Source organism: Cygnus olor, chromosome 8 (genome assembly GCF_009769625.2).
Source record: "Cygnus olor isolate bCygOlo1 chromosome 8, bCygOlo1.pri.v2, whole genome shotgun sequence".
NCBI classification, from domain to species: Eukaryota; Metazoa; Chordata; class Aves; order Anseriformes; family Anatidae; genus Cygnus; species Cygnus olor.
Genome location: NC_049176.1, coordinates 7,547,675 through 7,567,039, shown reverse-complemented (window position 1 = coordinate 7,567,039; position 19,365 = coordinate 7,547,675). Strand labels below are relative to the sequence as shown.

Below are 19,365 nucleotides of genomic sequence, written 5' to 3'. Positions count from 1 at the left end.
GAACTCATCATTTTAGCTGTTCTTAAGCTGAAATGCATTCCAAATGCCTTCCTTTTCCTTCTAGACATACTAATAAATTACTTGAAGAGGTTAGCCTGAAAACTGTAGTTGCTAAATGCAGAGCAGTATTTCATAAGCCACAAACACAGCAGGAGCATAGTAAAATTGTAGCAAGTGTCAAGTATGCAGAATATCTCAAAGCCCTGTGGATTATTTGAAGTCTTTGTTGACTGGTTCCTCTTAATGCTTATAGTTAGTTTATCGTGAATGAATAGTCTTCAACTGTATTGAACTCTTTATTTAATGTGAATTCACCATTTCTTAAAAGTATTTAAGTATTTTTTTTTAATTGCCCCTGTAATAATGTGATGGAGGCTGCACAGACGACAATAATGAAATTATACTAGGGGTGGGAAGTAGGAGATAACATAAAATACTCAAATGGAGCTCAAGTCTTGTTGCTCATAAATGTTCAGAAAGTCCAAATCTGTAATAGGGCTGGTAAATAAAGTGTTTTTGTATGTTTCTAGCTATCATTTGTACCTCTATCTAGTCTTTTTCTTTCTTGTTGAAGTTGATAATAAGGAAGTTCTGCATGGTGATTTAAGGAATTTTCTGCAGAAACAAGCCCTGTTACAAACAAAGTAATCAACATCTCCTGTGCCTCCCCTCTGCCTCAGCTTAAAAACAAAAACAAACAAAAAAAACACAGCTGTACTGGCCAGATAATCTGCACAGAAAAAAAAAATCAGGTAGTTTATTAGTGGAACACTTAGCACCTGAGATGAATTGGATAGATACGTAAGAGTTTACCTCCATAGCTTGTCAGAGGATCAGTTTGGAAGCAGTAACAAATGCTCTGGATTTGGCATGTCTTTTGTTTTAGAATATTGACCCTTTCCATTGGAGGAAAGGGTGGATTGTGAATGGGGCAAGCTCTAAGTAACTTGTGAGCATTGTTCAAACTGCTTCTGTGAAAATTCTCTTGGGTTATCAGTGGTGTCTTACCCTTGTGTACACCATAAGGTTTTCTTCTAATGGGTTAATGTCCTGCAACTGGTTCAGCTGCCATTTATTTGCTGGTTATGCAGAAGACCCATCTGGTGACTTGTGGTTCCTGAGGTCTCAAAACATTATTCTATTGAAAAGCTTCTGTACTTCATCATATCTTTCTGTTCTCCCTTTAATGTAACAGTCTTGAGCTAGTTCATCCACAAATTTTATAAATTAAAAAAGGCAAAAAAGCACGGACTACATGTGTATATATTTCTGTAAGATGTCTTTAGCAGATGCCTGTAGCTTACAGACAAATACCTATGCATTGTAGTTTATTCTCCAGAATTGTCTTGGTGACTGATTTTAAATCACTATCCAGGCTAGTTTGAATACAGCATTGTAGTCACTTCCAGTACCACATGTGATCAGATGCTGAAAGATTTCCCTATGCCACAGAACAGTGTCTTGAATGAAATTGACAATCCTCCTCTTCTGATTCTTTAATCACAGAAATTTTCCTTCTTGGTACGGGAACTTCCTCAGGAGCTGGCCCCAGCTGGATCAAAAGACAGAGATTCTATACCTGACCAATTTGTTCCCTAAGGCTAGTATTACCTTCCCTGGCAGAGATTATAACCGCATGCTGATTCTGCTTAACGTGAGTTTTTTGAGGAGTCAGGTTGAGAAGATAGGCATGACTTATGCTAGGCAGTCTCCTGTGTGCTTGGGCTATTTTCCTGTTGTGAATCTCCCCACCTTCTGTTTGGCTTGGTCTAGAAGCATTTAAAAGATGGTCATAGTTCTATTCTACTTTCATTTCAGGTGTCTGGTAGGAAGTAAAAATATTTTCAAATCTCAATGCTTATTAATATAAAGATTGAATTCAACTATTTTTGCATCTTGGGAGAGTGACAAGATCTACTTCCTATGTGCTGTCTCTAGCTGACACCTGAAGCTCTCCTAATTTTGTATAAATGGCTGGTTCAGAGTAGAGTTAGTTTCCTGCCTCTTCTACATTCATGGTCTCTGGACACCTAACTGGAATGCATTACTTCTGGCTCCAATTAATAACGAGACTGTCTCCAGGCCCTCTTATATGAAGCCTCATCCTGTGTGTGTGGTTGGAGAATAGGCCTGAAGACAAGTAGTGGGGAAGGAGGGCGGGGGGGATGCCTGACATGAGACCCATATAAAAACTTTAGTGGAATGTAGCTTTCTGGCAGCTCTACATTATTTGAATTTCAATGATTCCACATGCAGCCAATGTGGAAAAAACGCAGGCTCCTTAGTATTGCTGCTTTGGGCTCTCCTTAACTAACCCCTGACACATTCAGGACTTTATATGCATTGAAACAATTATTCTTATGAAGTTTGGTTTTGCTGAAATGGTGCTTACTTAAACAGGTAGTAGTTGGCTCTGATACAGATTTAGATAACTTACTACCTTTCTGGCTAGCATTGTGGGATATAGGTATATCCTAGATATAAGCGGACTTCCTGTCATTGTCAATGGTCTATATCAAACTTCAGAGATCTAAGTGTAGGTAGCATCTAAGAATAATTTATTTGGATGCTTCATAGGCAAACTAGTATAAATACTGAAGCATAAGCAATATGCGTTCTTGATTAAAGCATCTATCTAGAAACCACCAGTCTATCTAATAACTGAGTAATTAAAAATGTCACTAAGGAAAGTTCTTTCAGTAAAGCAATCGATGGTTCAGTTGCATTCTAGGAAAGTCCTTTTATTGGCACTGAATTTGCCTTCTAAGTAGAGAAAATTGAAGTGCTAAAGATATTCTGCCTGCCTTACTGTCCCCAAACAGAACAGGGAGCTTGCAAATGTGCCTACTGATGTAGGAGGCAGCAACTATAGCACTGAGAGTTAACTTCTAATAGGTGAGAAGAACTGAAAAATGAACTTACATACTTTGTTCCAACTGATTTGTCAAAATGAATTATATATGCCCATTGATCCTTATACTAGATATGTATAGAACCTATAGTTGTACTGATTTTTGGTAGTGAATAGTAGTTGTACTAATTTTCAGTAGTGAAATTTCCTGTTAGAACTGGAACTCTTGTTCTCGTGCTAGTGTTCTGACAACTTCAGTCTATTCTAAGGCCTCTGTTTTCTTGTAAGTCAGTAATCTTAAAGCCATATGGAACAGTTAAATTTCAGAAGAATTAAGAGGAAGAGAAGAAATAATAGAATATTTTCTGTCATTCCTAATATGAATGTGATTTGATTTCAACATTCTTGCAATGCTTATAAGCATAATTGCATCCATGAGTTTTTCTTTGGGCAACTTGGCATTTTATTTTTCAGAGCAAAATCTGCCATGTAGTTGGTTTTCCGAATAATACAGGAGATAATATATTTTTTGAGTGGATTATTTTTGTACATGTAAGACATCAAGGGAATTCAAAGAATAATCTGTCTTTTCACTGTAGTCTGCATGTTAAATTTCTTGCACAGTTCTGTATGGATTGTTGTAGCAGTAGGGTTTTTACCTTAAGGATGCTCTTCCCCCTTTGTGATTGATGGCAAAGCAAGCATGTGATTTTGGAAGATCATACACAGTCATGCTTCCTCTGTAGAAGATTTGAGCAAAACTTCTGACCGAAGATTCTGTAGCAGCTTCAGGTGTTTCGTACACTAGTAGATTCTTTCTTGTGTACTTACTGCCAAAACTGAGCCTTCAAATCCATGGTGCTTTTCATGTAATGCAGTATTCCATTTGTTTTATGGAATGGGTAATAAGTTTCTCTCATTTTCAACATGATACATAATTTCATATAAAATTTATCACATTTGGGTAACCTGACTGGGCATATGCATACTTTGGACAGTTGCAGTTCTGTCATCATCGTGGAGATAGGAAGGCTCTGTGATATGAATTGTTTCCTAGAGAGATGTTCTCTCTTCTGTATTATCTACTAAGGCTTCTCATTGACACCTCACTGAGGTTAAAAGGGTCGTTTTTCACCTGAGCTACCATTGTGTGCAGTTTCACATACAGTACCTTTCCAGGATTTGCAGATAGGGGGGCTGTTTCTGTATGGTTTTTGTATCCCTAATAAGAGTCCTGCTTCAGTTGCTCTACAAAATGCTACCTTTTGAAATGCCTGTGTGAGATGATGGGGAATTGCTTCCAGGTGGGCTCCTCTGGGCTAATTTTTCAGTGAATGTGCCCCAGATCTGAACCTCTACGAGTGTGACTAAGCTGTGTCATCCTGTAAGCCCACAGAACATACACTGAAGTCCTAGAGGCAATGGGACCAAACTAGGCTTTTCTAATATATATAGGTGTCAAGCTAAGCTTGAATATTATTTCAAAGGCTGGACTCTTGATGCATACAGCCTCATTGGCACCTTTAGGTATTAACATATTTTCTGCTACAAATTATGCGTCATCTGTCTATGGGCATCAGATAATCTCTGAGGAGGTACATCAGGAGCTTAGTCACTGGCATGCTGTCACCTTGATAAATATGCATAGAAGCTTCTAAGTGAAACATATGTTGGAATCTATCACTTTCATCATTTCTTTATATTGGTTAAATCATAGGTTTCACAATTCTGCTAAGTTCAACTACCATACTGAACAGGCCATAAGCCTGACAATCACTAAAATTAGAATTTCTAGAGATCATGTTTCTAAAGTTGGTGACTTACCCACTGTAAATTTGATTCCAAAATCTGAATAAAATGTACCACTCAGTTTTCAAAATGGTTGGTGGAAACTGTGTGTGTATAGAAGTCTCTCTTAATTTTGTGATGAATTACATATCAAAGTTGTGTTTCCTCCCTGGTGTCTTGTCCCACTGTATTGCAGAAGCTGTCTTTTCGGCTGGGTGCTGTATTTGGAACATAAGCCAAGGGATCAGGTCGGATCAAGTATCTATAAAAAGAAATTACAACTCTTATTAAAAGCCTTGGTACAAGCAAGGACAAATAAACGTAGACTGTTGTAACGTTGAAAAGGTTTGAGGAAGAATTAGATAGTTCCTGTTGGGTAACTTGGAAATTTTGGCAATTCCACTTATGTTGTATAATAGTAAAGCCTTTTGCACCATCTGCCTAGGCATCATATATGTGTAGTGGGTACAGCTAAACCTTAATTTTGACTGAGAGCCACTTTAATCTTTTAGATACATCAGCTCTGTTCCTTGGCATTTGCTACAGTCCTTGAACACGCATTTGCTAGTAACTGTATTTCTTTACGCATCTCCTTTTACTCATTGTGCCTTGAAGAAGGGACAAGCAGTTCACAGAGTTACTCTAAAAAGAATGTTGTAAGGAATCAAGAGATTAGTTGTGCATAGTTAAAAGAACTAAAAAGCACAATGTTGATAATTTTGGTGTAGTCTGACAGGCTCAGGATGGACCCCTTAGTTTTGAGAAAGGACTTCTAGTAGATCTAACAGCTGCAAGTACTCTTACTTCTAAATGCCGAGAAACTTTCCTCATATGCTAACTCAAAGTTGTATATTATCTAATATGCCTATGATAAATCACAAACATAATAGGATCATAGCAAATGTGAAGGACTTCAGTTGTATAAGTATAGGAATTCAGACAATGAAAGTTGAATCTATAGCCCTTTAAGGGATTTTGTTTTTGTCATAGAGCTGCACAGAAGTAAATGTCTCAGATGGGATTAACTCACATTGGTCTGAAAGTGCAGGTAGTAAGTGCAAAAAAAAGAGTCATGTGCAGGAGGAAGTCTGGAAAATGTATTGAGAAACAGACGAAAAAATTGTGGGAAGACCAGCCTTCCAGATTGTCAGCAGGAAGGACAAAAAAAAAAAAAAAAACACAAATGTGTGACTAAAAGAAAACTGCTGTAGAAAGAACCACTTCTTCCTTGCCTTTCCACTAATTATCTCCTATTGTGTGAGGGTAAACTGGCTGCCTAGTCAAGAGAACTAAAATTAATCTTAAAAAAGCCCTTGGCATAAACTGAGACACAAGCTCTGAGGCCCGCTATCAGGAAATGAGCATACATCAAGCTAGGCAACAGTATGTGCATGTACAGGCTAAAGATGTGTAGGCATGACACAGCAAATTCAGTACCGCTGCAAAATTATGCACTCACTATTGAGTTGCTGTATACCTTGTTTTTTTGCAAAGGTGGAAAAAGAAAATGTGGACTCCTAGTCCACCTAGCTAAACTAGGAAACAGTACCTGCATTTACAGGTTAAATATTAGTAAATATCATACTGTAGAGTTCCATAACAGTGAAAATACTGTTCTAAATCATTTCAACAAATTTTATAACTGTAGTTGCTGTTTAATAGTTTTTATGCTACACTTTTTATATACCACAATACTACAAGGCACTACAATGTAGTGGGTTTTTTGGTTGGTTTTGGTTTTTTAATATCAATAGGGATAATAGTTCAAACAGTTTTTCTGCTTGTGAGTAGATGGCGAGATGGGTTGGCACTGGTGTGGAGGGCCTTGCACAGGGACCCTGGAGCAGATGGAGGATATTAGCATAGCAAGGCAGAGGCAAAAGAGGCTAGAGACAAAAACAGCATAGGACCTGAACACAGTAATCACATCAAACTTCAGTATGAGAGAGTGGTAGATAATATATCTACAATTCTCGAGCAGTTCAAACTTTGTGTTCACCTGTTTTTTCTCAAGTGGTCTTCAAAATTCCTGGTAAGCAAGTAAAAAAAAAATTAAAAATAAAAAATGCTGCATTTAGGTCCTGCCATTTGTTTGAATGATCATAAGCATGAATATTGCATGATATTTGGGGGAGAACTGCTTTTTATTTTAGTGGCATTTGAATCCATGAAGTAAAATCCCATTTGAAAAGTTATCTTTCTATTAAGACTGCAGAAATTTAATGAGAATGTTAATTCTGTGAAGCCATCCAGTGAACTCAGATTTTTTTTTTGTTTAAATACACAGAGTAAGAGGAAGATGAGAGAATATGGAGGTAAAAGGATTATGAAATATGTATATCTTACATAATTATACATATGATTGGTTGTCTAAACAGAAGTCTCCATCTTATTTTTTTTGCAGGTATATGGGAAAGCGTGTTCCCCTGTAACAGCAGAAAAGTAATAAAATTTTCAGGTCTTGTGATTTTTGTGCTTATACTTACACTATATCATTTAGCTCTAATCTTGTATCTGGAGAAGGATTGATCAGGATGTAAGAAAGGGTGTTCTGATGATCATTCATCTCATCTAGAGGAGAAAAATGCACATATCAAATCAGATTGAAAAACAAATTGTCATAAGTATAATTTCTGGTTAACTAATTCAATTAAAAGATCATCTTTGGCTCAGAGCTGTCAAAAGTATCAGGTGTCAAAGTCATATCAGATAAGTTTAGCAACTTTTCAAGTGTACTTGAATTGGAACTATCTGGCGTAGCATCTTTTGATTTATCTCTCAAGATGCATTTTCTTTCTGGTGTTCTAAAAAATGTTCTTTTGCACTTTTTTTCCAGTCATACTAATTCTTAATGCAACTCAATTTTATCTTGATTAAACAATCATTCATTTGGTTTCCATTGCTAGGAGGAAAGTAGGGTCTTCCATCCTCAGTTGGCATAAAGTTCAAGCCAAGGCTAAATGCTATCCATTTCCAAATTTGGTCAATATAAATCTCTCTTCACTTTCCTTAAGTGTCAAGGAAAATACTAATTTTCACTTTTATCACCTGTGCCAGTGGGTTGAAATATGAAAGCTGTATGAACAGCAATTGGAATTTCTTTATTGTATTTTTAACCATTCTTCTAACGCTATGCTGCATTGGCTGACAGAAATCTTTTTTTTTTTTTGAAGGGGTTTTACTTAGCTGAGTCTCAGCACGCTTCTGTAGTTGTCACTGCTGTATCTTTTCTTTTGTATAACCTTCTCTTGATGTTTTTCATAAGTTGTTGTAGTGAGGCTAATTTCAATTTAATAGGAGAGGCATTTCATCTGTACTAATTACTTCTTCACTTTTAGGGAAAATGATGCGAAAGAGAACAGTCCCATCCTAGTTTCAGCACAATTTCTATATCGTGTTAATCAAGTATGCTTGATATGTGGTCTCTAGGTTGAAAATTGCTATTGGATATTTTCAACTACATGTAACTTTCTATGTGCTTGTACCACATTTTGCACTACTGTAAGCATGTCTGCCTAGAGAACAATTAGATAAACTCAGACTCTTAGCATAGGTGCAATTACACAGCTAAAATGGTCTTTAAAAGTACAGCTTATTTTTGTAAAATGAAGCTGATGCAAAATATTGTAAAAAGTTACACAAACACATTCACCAGTATAGTAGCCTCATGGTAGTATAGTATCCTAGTATCATGCCTCAGCTAGAGTGCTTGCATGGCCAAAAATGTGTTGTGCCTCAGTTGGCATAAATGAATTCAGTTATTTGACTTTAGAATTGGAGTGCATAGGGGTTTTTAGGTTATCAGTGTAAAGAAAACTGAAGATGTGAAATTAGGTATAGGATCATTCCTTTACATGGGGATATGTAAGCAGCTGTGACTGTTTCCTGTTTTTTCATTGCTCCCCACACATGCAGAAAGATGGTATTAAGGAATATGTTTAACTTCTGCAGGGAGCTAACTGGCATGATTGATTTCTAAGTGTGAAAAAACAGGGATATTAAAAAGTTTCTATTCTATATGTAATAATAGTATATGTAGTAATAGCTTAATGTGTAGTGGGATGAGTGGGCAGTGAGCTATCTTTGAAGGCGGGTGAAAGTCCTGTGGAATTTATTGCTGAATGTGAAGGAGGATAGATGGCAGTGGGAATGTCACAGTCCAGGTTAGCAGCTGGCTGCATGTGTAAAACAATTTTTATTTTCAGAATATGGTGTTCCTGGGGTTGTCAAAGTAGTTTCTTTATAATGAGATGCATCCGTAAGAAAACACGGAAGAGATAAAAGTTTGTAAAACAGAATCAGGGCAGATAAATTTGTATTAGCTAAAGCATCTACCTATCAAGATTTTGCTGTTCTGAATATAGTATAATGGTTTTAAGTAATTAAATGAACATTTGCTGTCAGCTCTTAGCTAGGATTTTAAAAGAAAAGTAGGAATCGACCAAAGTTCTCCTGTGACTAGTATAAACGTGAACAACATTTACAAAATTTCTTGGGGTTGATTAAATATTACTGTAGCCTGTGTCACCCCTGGAAAATACTTAGTCCTGATTCTTCCAGCAGACTCATATAGTATCCACAAATTAAAGTGGGAGTAGTAATTATCCAGTTGGAGTCTGAGATAAAGAGCTTGTATGTAAATTGTAAAGATTAAGCAAAATTATAGCCGTGTATTCAGTAGTAGCTTTTTCTCTCGATGAAGTTAATGTGTACATAGCAACAATAAGAACTACTGCTGGGTAGTACATTGCTGTTGGTTAAAGGATGCCCCAACCCTGCATTAATAGTATGTGCTGTCAGAATGGGCCAATAAGAATATTTATTTTATAGGAGATACTGTTTACGTTCAGCTAATGGATACTTTAGGTATAGGTAAAATGTAAATAATTGTGTTGAAAAATCAGTACTAATGCATTTGTCAAGCAATGTTTTTGATGCTTTGAATGTAAATTGAGCATGGGAACTGCAGTGTTGGTTCTTCTGAACAAGCACTAAGCTTCATATTGGACCTACTCTGCAGACAGAAAAGATGAGAGATGAAGAAATTATTGCTTTTCCTAGGAAAACTAGAACCCATAGCTCTGAGGATTTCCACAAAACACACTACGAAGCCAAGGCTGTAGACGGCCATCCCAGGCAGCTATTGTGCATGAACTTTAGGAGGTTGTTACAGAACTCTTGTCAATAGAGTTGTTTTTTTAAAAATTAAAATTAGTTTTGCTGGAAAAAGACATTTTATAAAAACATCTAAAGACCTAGTGAAACGTGCTTCATAAAAATGCCTTTAATATGACACTTTTGTGTTCATTTTAAAAATACAGAGAAAATGTATCCTCCTTCACACAAACAACTCCCCACCTTGACAGATTCGCAAACTTCACAATAGTTCTCTTCATTTATGTTTCAATAAGTTTGTGGAAATACGGAGCAGTTGTTCAATGACAAAGGAATATTTATATATTCTGCATACACATATATATGCTAAATTTAAATATGACTGAGGTGGTCATATTTATTTAAAGCTCATATATTCTGAGCTTTCATCTGAAAATAGGAATGGGTGATAATAGAGCTGATTTTTTTTTAAAAAAAAATAATAATGAAGCAAGTTTCGTTTAAAAGTAAAATAAGCTTGTGGTAATTTCTTATGGCACACTGTTCTTTAAAAAAAGGTTTTTGTATAATGCTAATATTTTTATTAATTTTAAGGATTAAATTAATCATACCATATCCTGCTGGAGAAAGGCCCAGGTGCTTCATTCTATTTTTCACAAGTTCAGCAAGTTCCTGTCTTTCTGATCTCCTATAAAGATTCATTCGCTGCTGGCTTATCTTCTCAGCTGTTTTACCAGAGTGTCTTGGTACTCTTCGGCTCAGCCGTCGGGCCCACTGCATGCTTTTTCGTCGTAACAAAGGATGATCAGACTGATCACTAGATGTTGAGTTACGATGATTACTGCGATAATTAAAGTGCTCTCTGGTGTCTTTAGTGTCTTCCCATTCTTCCACACTAATAGAGATTTGAGACTTGAAAGGAGAATGACAGGAGAAATTAAGAGGTTTAAAAAATGGAGGCAGAATAAAACATTCACTTTTCAATAGTGCAGCTGAACATGTGTTTTAGTTGTAATGGAGCTGAGGGAATTTAGTTGTTCATAGTTACCAAATGTTCCTGAGTTGCTTACTCTCTACTAGACTTTTTTTTTTTAAATGCAAAAGGCTAACATTATATAAATGCAATTTAAATTGAGCCTTAATTAATGCCTGATTCTATTTTGATTCTGAGAATAAGAACTGTAGCCTTCTGGTACTGCCTTTCCCAGATCTAGGAACCAACTCTGAATGAATTCTACTTTCCTCCAAGCATTTAACTTTTTTAATTTAAAAAAAATATTCAAGTTGTAACTGCTTTGACTGCACCATTTTGAGTGCTCTCTTAAGACTACAGGTGAAAATTGCCTGTTACCAGTGTCTCATTTCCAGGTATTTTTGATCTACCAGCACATGATTTCTGGAATACATCTGTGCCTGAAGATGTATGCAATATTCTAAAGTGTGATTCAGGGCACCTCTTCCAAATGTGGTAATCTATAGTTCCTACCTTGAGGTACAGTTACGTTGCTTTTTAGCAACGATATTGTAACAAAGCAGACTTAAAAGGGCCAAAATCTGGCCCCCTATTGCTATTTTCTTCATGCTACCCAACTGTGACCAATAGTACGCTTTGTGCAATCACACAAAGCAGTACTAAAATAACTCAGGTGAATGGACTACATATGCAGTTGTAACATACGCAAAAAAAGAAAATAAGGAAGATGAGGAAACGTTTCAGAAGATCACTTTAAAATTATTTTAATTACAATTTTAGATTTAACTAATACTTTTGGATTCTATTTAAAAAAAAAAAAAACTACTTCCTTATAATCTTGAGCTGTTGTGATATTTAAAACATGTCTTTCATTGGCACTGAAATAGTGAAGCCCTCACCAATATCCTGATATCACTGTGGTCTTATTACCCAGTTACTGATGCCAGTTTGATGTGTTGTGGGTTTTTTGTTTGTTTCTAAATCCAAAACAAAGATGACTTTTAAAGTTGGGTTTGGGTTACTTTATATGAAACCCCAATAATAGAAAGAGTTCATAATACACTCAAAGTGATCAGTGAATATACCAAATTTATTTGAAGAGCTACCGAGGTTCTAAAGATCTTTTCCTATTAAAATAAAATCTGAAGGCAAGATTCTGTTGACCTTGTCAGCGTTGAAAACTTTGCTCCACCAGCAATCTGAATCAGGTTTAAGTGTAGCCACATATTCTTTACGATAAACTTGGGGATTTTTGTCCGTTAGCAGTTAATGCGTTTAGAATCAAGGTTTTCAGCTCACTGTGAAGATGATCTGTTATCTTCAGGATTCAATAGGAATAGCCTACCAAATCCCACTGGGCTTTTTTTTAAGTCATTCTGTCAGCTTTCAAATTTTCAGTAAGATGTTTGTGTACAGAACAATGTTGCTTTAAGCTTTATTTGTTCAAGGATGTTCCATCGCATGGTTCTATTTCCTGTAAGGATTTTACTCCTGGGGTTCGACTCACAAACAGGCAGACAATAAGCAAATACTTACTTGTGAAGCCATTTCTCGTGACTGACAATGGAAGGGGTGGGGGGAACAAAACAAAAGACAATTTAAACTGAAGTGAATCTAAAGAAGCAAACATGGAGTATTTAACAGCAACCACAGAAAATCAATTACATGGGTAGTAAGGAAGATCCCATATCTCTCTTCTTAATTAAATGGAAATAGATGGAATCGTGCAGCTCATTGTGTGGCAAACTAGATTTTCATGTTCTTTAGCAACTAGATCACTGAAAACTTTATTTTTAGGGGAAAGACATGTATCTGTTTGTCAGAGTGAAGTGAGGGTGTCTTATTTAGATAGTACAAAAAAGGTTTCAAAGGAGAACTAGTGCATATAGAAATAATAGTTGTATATTTTGTTCTTGTGAATCAAGTTAAACATTAACTGCCTGCTCCAACATATACGCAATACAAATTAAGTTTTATATGTCTGTTTAAAATTAAATTGATATACACTTTTGAGGTTCCGCATTAGAAACCTTCAATTTATGGCTAGAAATTCATCATTTCTAACAACAATAACAAAAAAAAATACTAATTTAAATTTCTCTAACCTCCACTTTAAAGACCTCATCAAACAGTATTTTAAAGCTGTTTTCTGGTTTAATATATTGAAAAGCTAAATGATAGCTCACACTAATAATATTTCTTAAATTAGTTGGAAATTAATAATGGAATAGCTCTGCAGAAAGATTACAGATTTCAGAATTTCTCCATTCACCACAGAAGCAGAGCCAGATGTGATGCTTCTACATATTCTGGGGAAGAGCTAGGTTAGGAAAGACTCCTGTGCCTCTGTAGAAGGGTAAGGTTTTCACGAATGCTCACCCACTGAACAAGAAACTGTTGGAGTATGTACATGTGGGAAATACTGCTGGGAGTCTGCGTTTGGATTCTGGAGCTTTTTAAAATGGTTAATAAATGTTTTTACTTTAATAAACAGAGACAGTGCCACTCTTCCACTTGAATCCAGTACGTGACAACTTGGGAATTTAACTAGATGTCTTTATTTTTTTCCAGTTCTTCCTCTGTCTGATTTATCTCAAACTCTTCAGGAGACTACCAATGAAACCTGTCAGGAAGTAATAGCAGGAGGTTTTTTTGTTTGTTTTTGTTTTTTGTTTTTAATTGCTTCTTTGTAAAAGATGATTATCCTCCCCAGAAAATCTGGGCCTGGTCTGATCAGGTATTCAAGCACTAAAGTACAGGCTTCAAAGGTTCCCCATGTTATGGTAAAATTGTGAGTTTAGAGTTAACTGACTGACTTTTAAACCTTGTTTTTCAGTAAAGCCTTTGAAAGTCTTATCCGTGTTTTAATGAATTCTTAGTTTGCCATGTCCTTTGCTCTGATGAAAGCTATGACAACTTTTTTTCATATTAGCAGCAATGGCAGTGATTTTGCCTATATTCTTCTCAAAGGGATTTTGATGGATTGTGTTAATGCTGCTAAATTTAAATTCATCTGACAATTATTGCAAGTGCAGAGCCACGCTAGGTAAGCTGTAAAAGCCACCTGGAGCAGTACTGGTGGTCCACAAAGAGTCACTAGTCAACTTGGAATCTTGCATAGCCTCTTGTAATCCTTATTTTTAAGTTAACTTTAAACAAATGTTTGTACTTGCTTCAAGATAAAGCCTGTAGTTAAATGGCTTAATGTTTTATAACCTTTTTCTGAAATACAGAAGAGAATATAAATCGTCTATACTGGAAATCTGTAAACTGAGATTGTATTTCAGAAGTAGAAAAATTTTGTTGCAAATTAGAGCCATATTTGAATCATGGTTTAATGAGATGGCAGTATTAATGCTCATGTAAACAAATGGCTTATGGATAAGAGATATGGAAGCTGCACAAACAAAAAGTGAAAATGAGCGATGTAGGACCGTCACCAGCACGTATGTTAAATAGGAAACAGAGTATCGATATTGATATGTGTGTGTATGTACACACACAGGGAGAAATATGTATTTATATGGCAGACACGTATACAAAAATAACACTTAACAGCCAAGGTTAAAGAAATACCATTATATTTTTAATAACAGTTTTATTCTCTAGTTCATTTCTAGTTACAAATTCATATGAATATTGAAATGCCACCTGTTTGGGTTAGAGTGTTGACATTCTTGTTGCACCTGATACAGGACCTGGTCGTACAGCTTGTTATGGATATTGTTGTTAGTCACTACATGCAAGTTCAGCCTAGTTCTAGCTATCATAGCCTGTCCTACCTGTTCCTGAGCTGTATTTGCTTTTTAGTTAGTCACTTCATAGATGAGCATTGGAATGAAAATCTGTACATAAACTGGGTCTGATATGTGGTCTGGGCCTTGTGTTAATCTGACTGTATACGTGCCAGCAGAGGGAGACCTTAGTGGGTTGGAATTAAGTGCATTTGCAGACATGGCACCCCCAATGTTCTTTAAATAAATGGTTCCAATTTTTATGAGGTCCATTTAAAAAAAAATAAATAAAAAAAAAAAACAACCTCTTGAATACTCTGTAACCAACTCCAAAGTATAGTAAAATGACATACCTCAGATGTTGTAAGCTTTTGAGATTCTGTCCTATAGACTCCAATTGGAATGTCTCCTGTAGAAGAACAAAGTTTCTGATATAGTCTGGCATATGTCCTAATCCACAGATCTTCTTCTGTGATTTTCATCTGAACAAACAATAATAGGAAGGAAAACTTTAACTCAAGATGGCTTATATGGTTCATTATACTACTCTTGAGAAAAATTGACAACTAAATGCTGGCTGGTAATGATCATATTGTAGAGTTGCACCTTTCATTCACAATAAATTTGAAATTTCTATCAAGTTTGTAGATGCTGTTCCTTTGTTCTCTGGTAGACATTGTGGTGCCAGTGATTCAGTCATTTGGGAATTACTTCTGTCTTTGTTTTAAAATTATTTAAACTTTAAAATTATTTAAACTGGATGGTATCCCTCATCCAGTGTTCATTATCTGAGTAAAATATAAAAAGAATAATAAATATAAAAAGAATGAACTACATATCAGCAGTAGTTAGAACCTGTTGATGGACAGACTGAAGAACAAGCAAATAGTTTGAATGCTGCCAGATAACTGTTCTTTAGACAGCAAGCTCAGTATTTGGGGAGAAAGAAGGTGGAGAAAGCAATACACTAAGCATAAATGGCATAAAAAATTTCCTAAGTTAATTTGAAGTCATGAAATATTTGAAAAACTTTATTTCAAGATATTTATGAGTCCCTTGTCAAAGGTTAAACTAACTGGCATTCCACTGTAACAAAGTTTGCTGATTGGCCAACAAACATTAAAGTGCTTCTTTTAAAAACCAAACTTCTTCAGCCAATGTTGATCAGAGCAGGGGGGGCAAAAACAACAGCAAAACTTGCACTTCTGTGTTTTCCTGTCTTTCCTGTTTTCTTTTATGCTTTATAGAATGTGTTGTGGGTTTTAGGGGTAGGGAATGTTTTTTCCTTTGGACGTAACTAAAACCAGACACATTTTCTACCTATTCTTCCTGTATTCTCCCCAGTGAAAAAGGAAACAGATGGCCTTTCTTGGACTTTCACAAAAGAAACTGTTCTACAAAGAAAGTAGAGGTGTTTTGCAGACAATACAGAATATTATTTGTTATTCTGTAATAACAATAATTTACCTTTTTTTTTAAACTTACAGAACAAAGAAACCCAGATCCTGGTGTGGTATCAAGTCCCAGCAGAAGTCTTGTGATAGAAATCATATAATCTTTCACAAATGACTGCAAGATTTTTAACAGGAGAGACAGAGAAGAAAGAAAACTTTAATGAACAGATGAGCAGGTAACCATATGCACCACGTGTGAATTCTAAACAAATTGCACATCTGCATTTAAAATCAATCTCTCTCTATTTTAGATATCATAATCATTGTAGAAATAGCTATTTCTTTATGCATGCTGAATCTACTGACAGGAAAAAATATATACGTTTTTTGGTTCTGCATATGTATACAAAAAGATTCAGGGAGAGTAAGGTATAATGAGGAAGCCTGAAAACTAAGATGCATGTAGATGTAACATCAGTGGAACTAAGATGTTAGCTTTGTTGATTATGAAATTAAAATAACTATCTTCAGTGCAGATGAAATGCTGTCTTATGTTAGATGGAGCTGCAGTACTGAGTAGTGGATAATGCTAAGGTGAGACTGCTATTATTTTTAATTCAAACTGGAGCCATTTGCCTTTGCTGATCCAGCTAATGTTTAAAGTAGATCTGCCTTATCTCAGTTTAGGCTTGTTGCTCTAACAAAGTGTTTTGCTGACTGGCAGAAAGGTGGAAATTAGATATGACTAAGCAAACTAAATGTAGAAGTGCAGGCTAAGACCAGGAACAGACATTAGATCAGCTAAAACCATGAATGTTTCTCCTCCTTATCAGTTGGGCTGCTGGAATTGGAGGACTGTGTGTGCTCTGCAGACTTTTATAAGACTGTTCATTGCCACCTCTTGGGTATAGTAGGGCAGCATTGAAGGCAGGTTATCTTTCCTTCTTGGAACACAACTTGCAGCTAGTTGTTCTTTGGCTTTAAAGTGTGATGGCTGGTCATCTGGAGGTCTAGTTGACAAGAGTAAGAGGAGGCTGGCTGGTAAGATGGCTGGTAAATTACTCATGCAAATATTTCTGTTGATTTTTGTGGTCAGACATGCTACTTTGTGGGAAAGAGCACTGACTTTTTGTTGCAGAATACAAGTGTTAACAGCCTGTATAATGTGTATTTTATACAGTTTGAATCAAAATTATCCATCTCACCAGACTCTAGAGAGTTTCATAGCAAGTATCGTATTGTTTAAAAGCAGAATTCATTCAATGAGAGGGTAATTTGGGGGCTTGACTACTGTAATAGCAAGGTCACATGGAGCATGCTCCACTGATCCATCTTTGACGGCTCCTGGCACAGACACCTACATTAATGGCTTACATGTAGGAAAACAGGGTCATCTGACAATTATGTACAATAAAACGGGTGGTAAGAATGCATGTTATCTACGTTGAGAGAAGACAGTCACAATACCTGATATAGCAGTGTGTCCAACATACTGATGCTGAAAACCCTGCCAGCAGCAAAAGGCAGTCGAAACATAAATGCCAAATTAGATCCCTTCTCCCGCTCTTTCTGTATAGAAATCAATAATAAAAATAATTTTAGTGCTGCTTTTGGAAGGATTATAATATCAAACTGATATTACCTTGGAAGAGACCAAAAGTGTAAAATCCCTTTACCCTGAATTATAGTTTCCACAAATATGTAGCACCTGTGTTCAATACTTAGTTTTTCAAGTTGAAAGATTTTGTTTAATGCATACATTGTTTCAATCTTCACATCTGCAATTGCACAGGGACTTGCTACCAGATCATTTTAAACAGAGATTGTGGGATTTCAACTGTGCTTAAAGCAAAGCTCTTGTTATTCCTGATCCAAATTTCTTGATGTTGACAGCGAACTCTTGTTGAGATTCAGAAAGTCTACTAGGGATGTGAACATGAAACGTAACAATCTGATTCAAAAGGGAAGAAATAGTATTTCAGATAACGTGAGAGGAGATCAGATGTGGACTAGGGCAGAAACTTCTTGTTCTGATACTTCTACGGAAGGGAAGCAAAAGAACATAACTACAGTTATTCCTTTTTCGTATCACAACTCATGTGTAGAGACACCGCACCAATGTGCTTCTTATTCCTTTAGTTATTTGTGAAACTACAGGCTGGAAATGATCTTGCTGTTTTAAGGAGAGAGAATGCATCAAGCTTTTGGTTCAGAGATGTCATGAAGAATAAGATGTGTTCTCAAAGTACAGAAATGTTACATAGCTTGTAATTGAGACACACATCCATCACATATATGCACCAGTACACGCTTGCTACTGACAGGCTCATAAGTAGCTTTGCAGAACAGAACATGGGGGTCCTGGTGGACACCAAGTTAAACAAGGCTAATAGTGTCTTGGGCAATAGGAGGAGTGTGCAACCAGGTTGAGGCAGGTGATCCTGCACCTCTTCTCAGCACTGGTGAGGTCACACCTGGAATACTGTGTCCTGAGCTCACCAGTAGAAAAGAGGCACAGACATACTGGAGAGACTCCAGCAAAGCATCACGATGATGGACTGGAGCTTCTCTCCTGTAAGGAAAGGCTGAGAAAGTTGGGACTGCTTAGCCTGGAGAAGAGAAGGTTCAGGGCAAGGGAGGTGGTGAGGGTGCTTGTGTGTATCTCATTAATGTGTACAAATATCTGAAGAGAGGATGTAAAGATGGTGGAGTGAGGCTCTTTTCAGTGGTGCTTGCTGGCAGGACAAGAGGCAATGGGCACAAACTGAAATACAAGTAACTCTTTGTGAACATAAGGAAACAATTTTTTTTAGTATGACGGTGATAGAACAGTGAAACAGCTTGTAGAGCCTCCTTGGAGATATGGTCTGGAACAAGCATTGCCAAATTAAAATGTATGCTTAGATGATGGCATTAGTGTAGAAAGTCGTATCTCCTACTCTTCCTGAGCACTCACCTGACAGCATCAGATAAACCGATGCAACTCATTAACTCACAACTTATTCCTAACAAGGTTGGCAAAGAAACTAACTTTGCCGAACAGACTGCATCTCTCACTAGCAGTTCTTGTTGCTCAAAGAGGCATCCAGAATCTTACAAAGTGCTACCAGTGACTGAAGTCACGATAACCAGTTGTTAATTCATAAGATATATCCATACCAAGCACTACCTGAATGATGGAAACTAGCCTCCAGAACTCTGGCTGGGTTGAGATAGTTGATTTGCTGTAGGTTCCTCTCCAGCAGGAGGTGGGGAGGACCAAGGCTTGCTGTGTCCATCTGTTGTTGTGCAGTCCCACACTGCCTGGAACAGAGTTTCTGGGTTCCCTTTGTGACCCCTGCCACGTTAACTGCTCTGATAACGGCTGAAGTCTGTTTCAAGTCTGTCAGCTGCATTCCTGCTGACTAGCTAAGTAAGTTTACCACAAAACAGACGATTATTCCCTAATCATCAGACAGGTCAAGACTATAGGTGCAGGCCCATTACTATTAAAAAAATAAATAAAATCAT

At 36.6% G+C, this 19,365-nt stretch overlaps 1 protein-coding gene and 1 long non-coding RNA gene across 5 annotated transcripts in view; one reads left to right on the top strand and one right to left on the bottom strand.

The window, feature by feature from the left end:
- Positions 1 to 19,365, top strand: part of LOC121073881 — a 158,354-nt gene that overhangs the window by 95,271 nt on the left and 43,718 nt on the right. Inside the window, exon 6 of the long non-coding RNA XR_005821987.1 lies at positions 15,949 to 16,091. This is a non-coding gene — a long non-coding RNA (uncharacterized LOC121073881). The remainder of the gene's footprint in view (positions 1 to 15,948; positions 16,092 to 19,365) is intronic.
- Positions 62 to 19,365, bottom strand: part of KCNT2 (potassium sodium-activated channel subfamily T member 2) — a 144,576-nt gene continuing 125,272 nt past the window's right edge. For 2 of the 4 annotated variants that reach the window (XM_040565398.1, XM_040565400.1), the window contains 7 exons: positions 17,323 to 17,424; positions 15,947 to 16,030; positions 14,815 to 14,943; positions 12,264 to 12,284; positions 10,366 to 10,666; positions 7,126 to 7,210; positions 62 to 4,901 (listed from right to left, as the gene is read on the bottom strand). In XM_040565398.1, the coding sequence (XP_040421332.1) occupies positions 4,790 to 4,901; positions 7,126 to 7,210; positions 10,366 to 10,666; positions 12,264 to 12,284; positions 14,815 to 14,943; positions 15,947 to 16,030; positions 17,323 to 17,424 (834 nt within the window). In that variant the 3' untranslated portion in view covers positions 62 to 4,789. The remainder of the gene's footprint in view (positions 4,902 to 7,125; positions 7,211 to 10,365; positions 10,667 to 12,263; positions 12,285 to 14,814; positions 14,944 to 15,946; positions 16,031 to 17,322; positions 17,425 to 19,365) is intronic. The other 2 variants (XM_040565399.1, XM_040565401.1) reach the window with 1 other exon arrangement.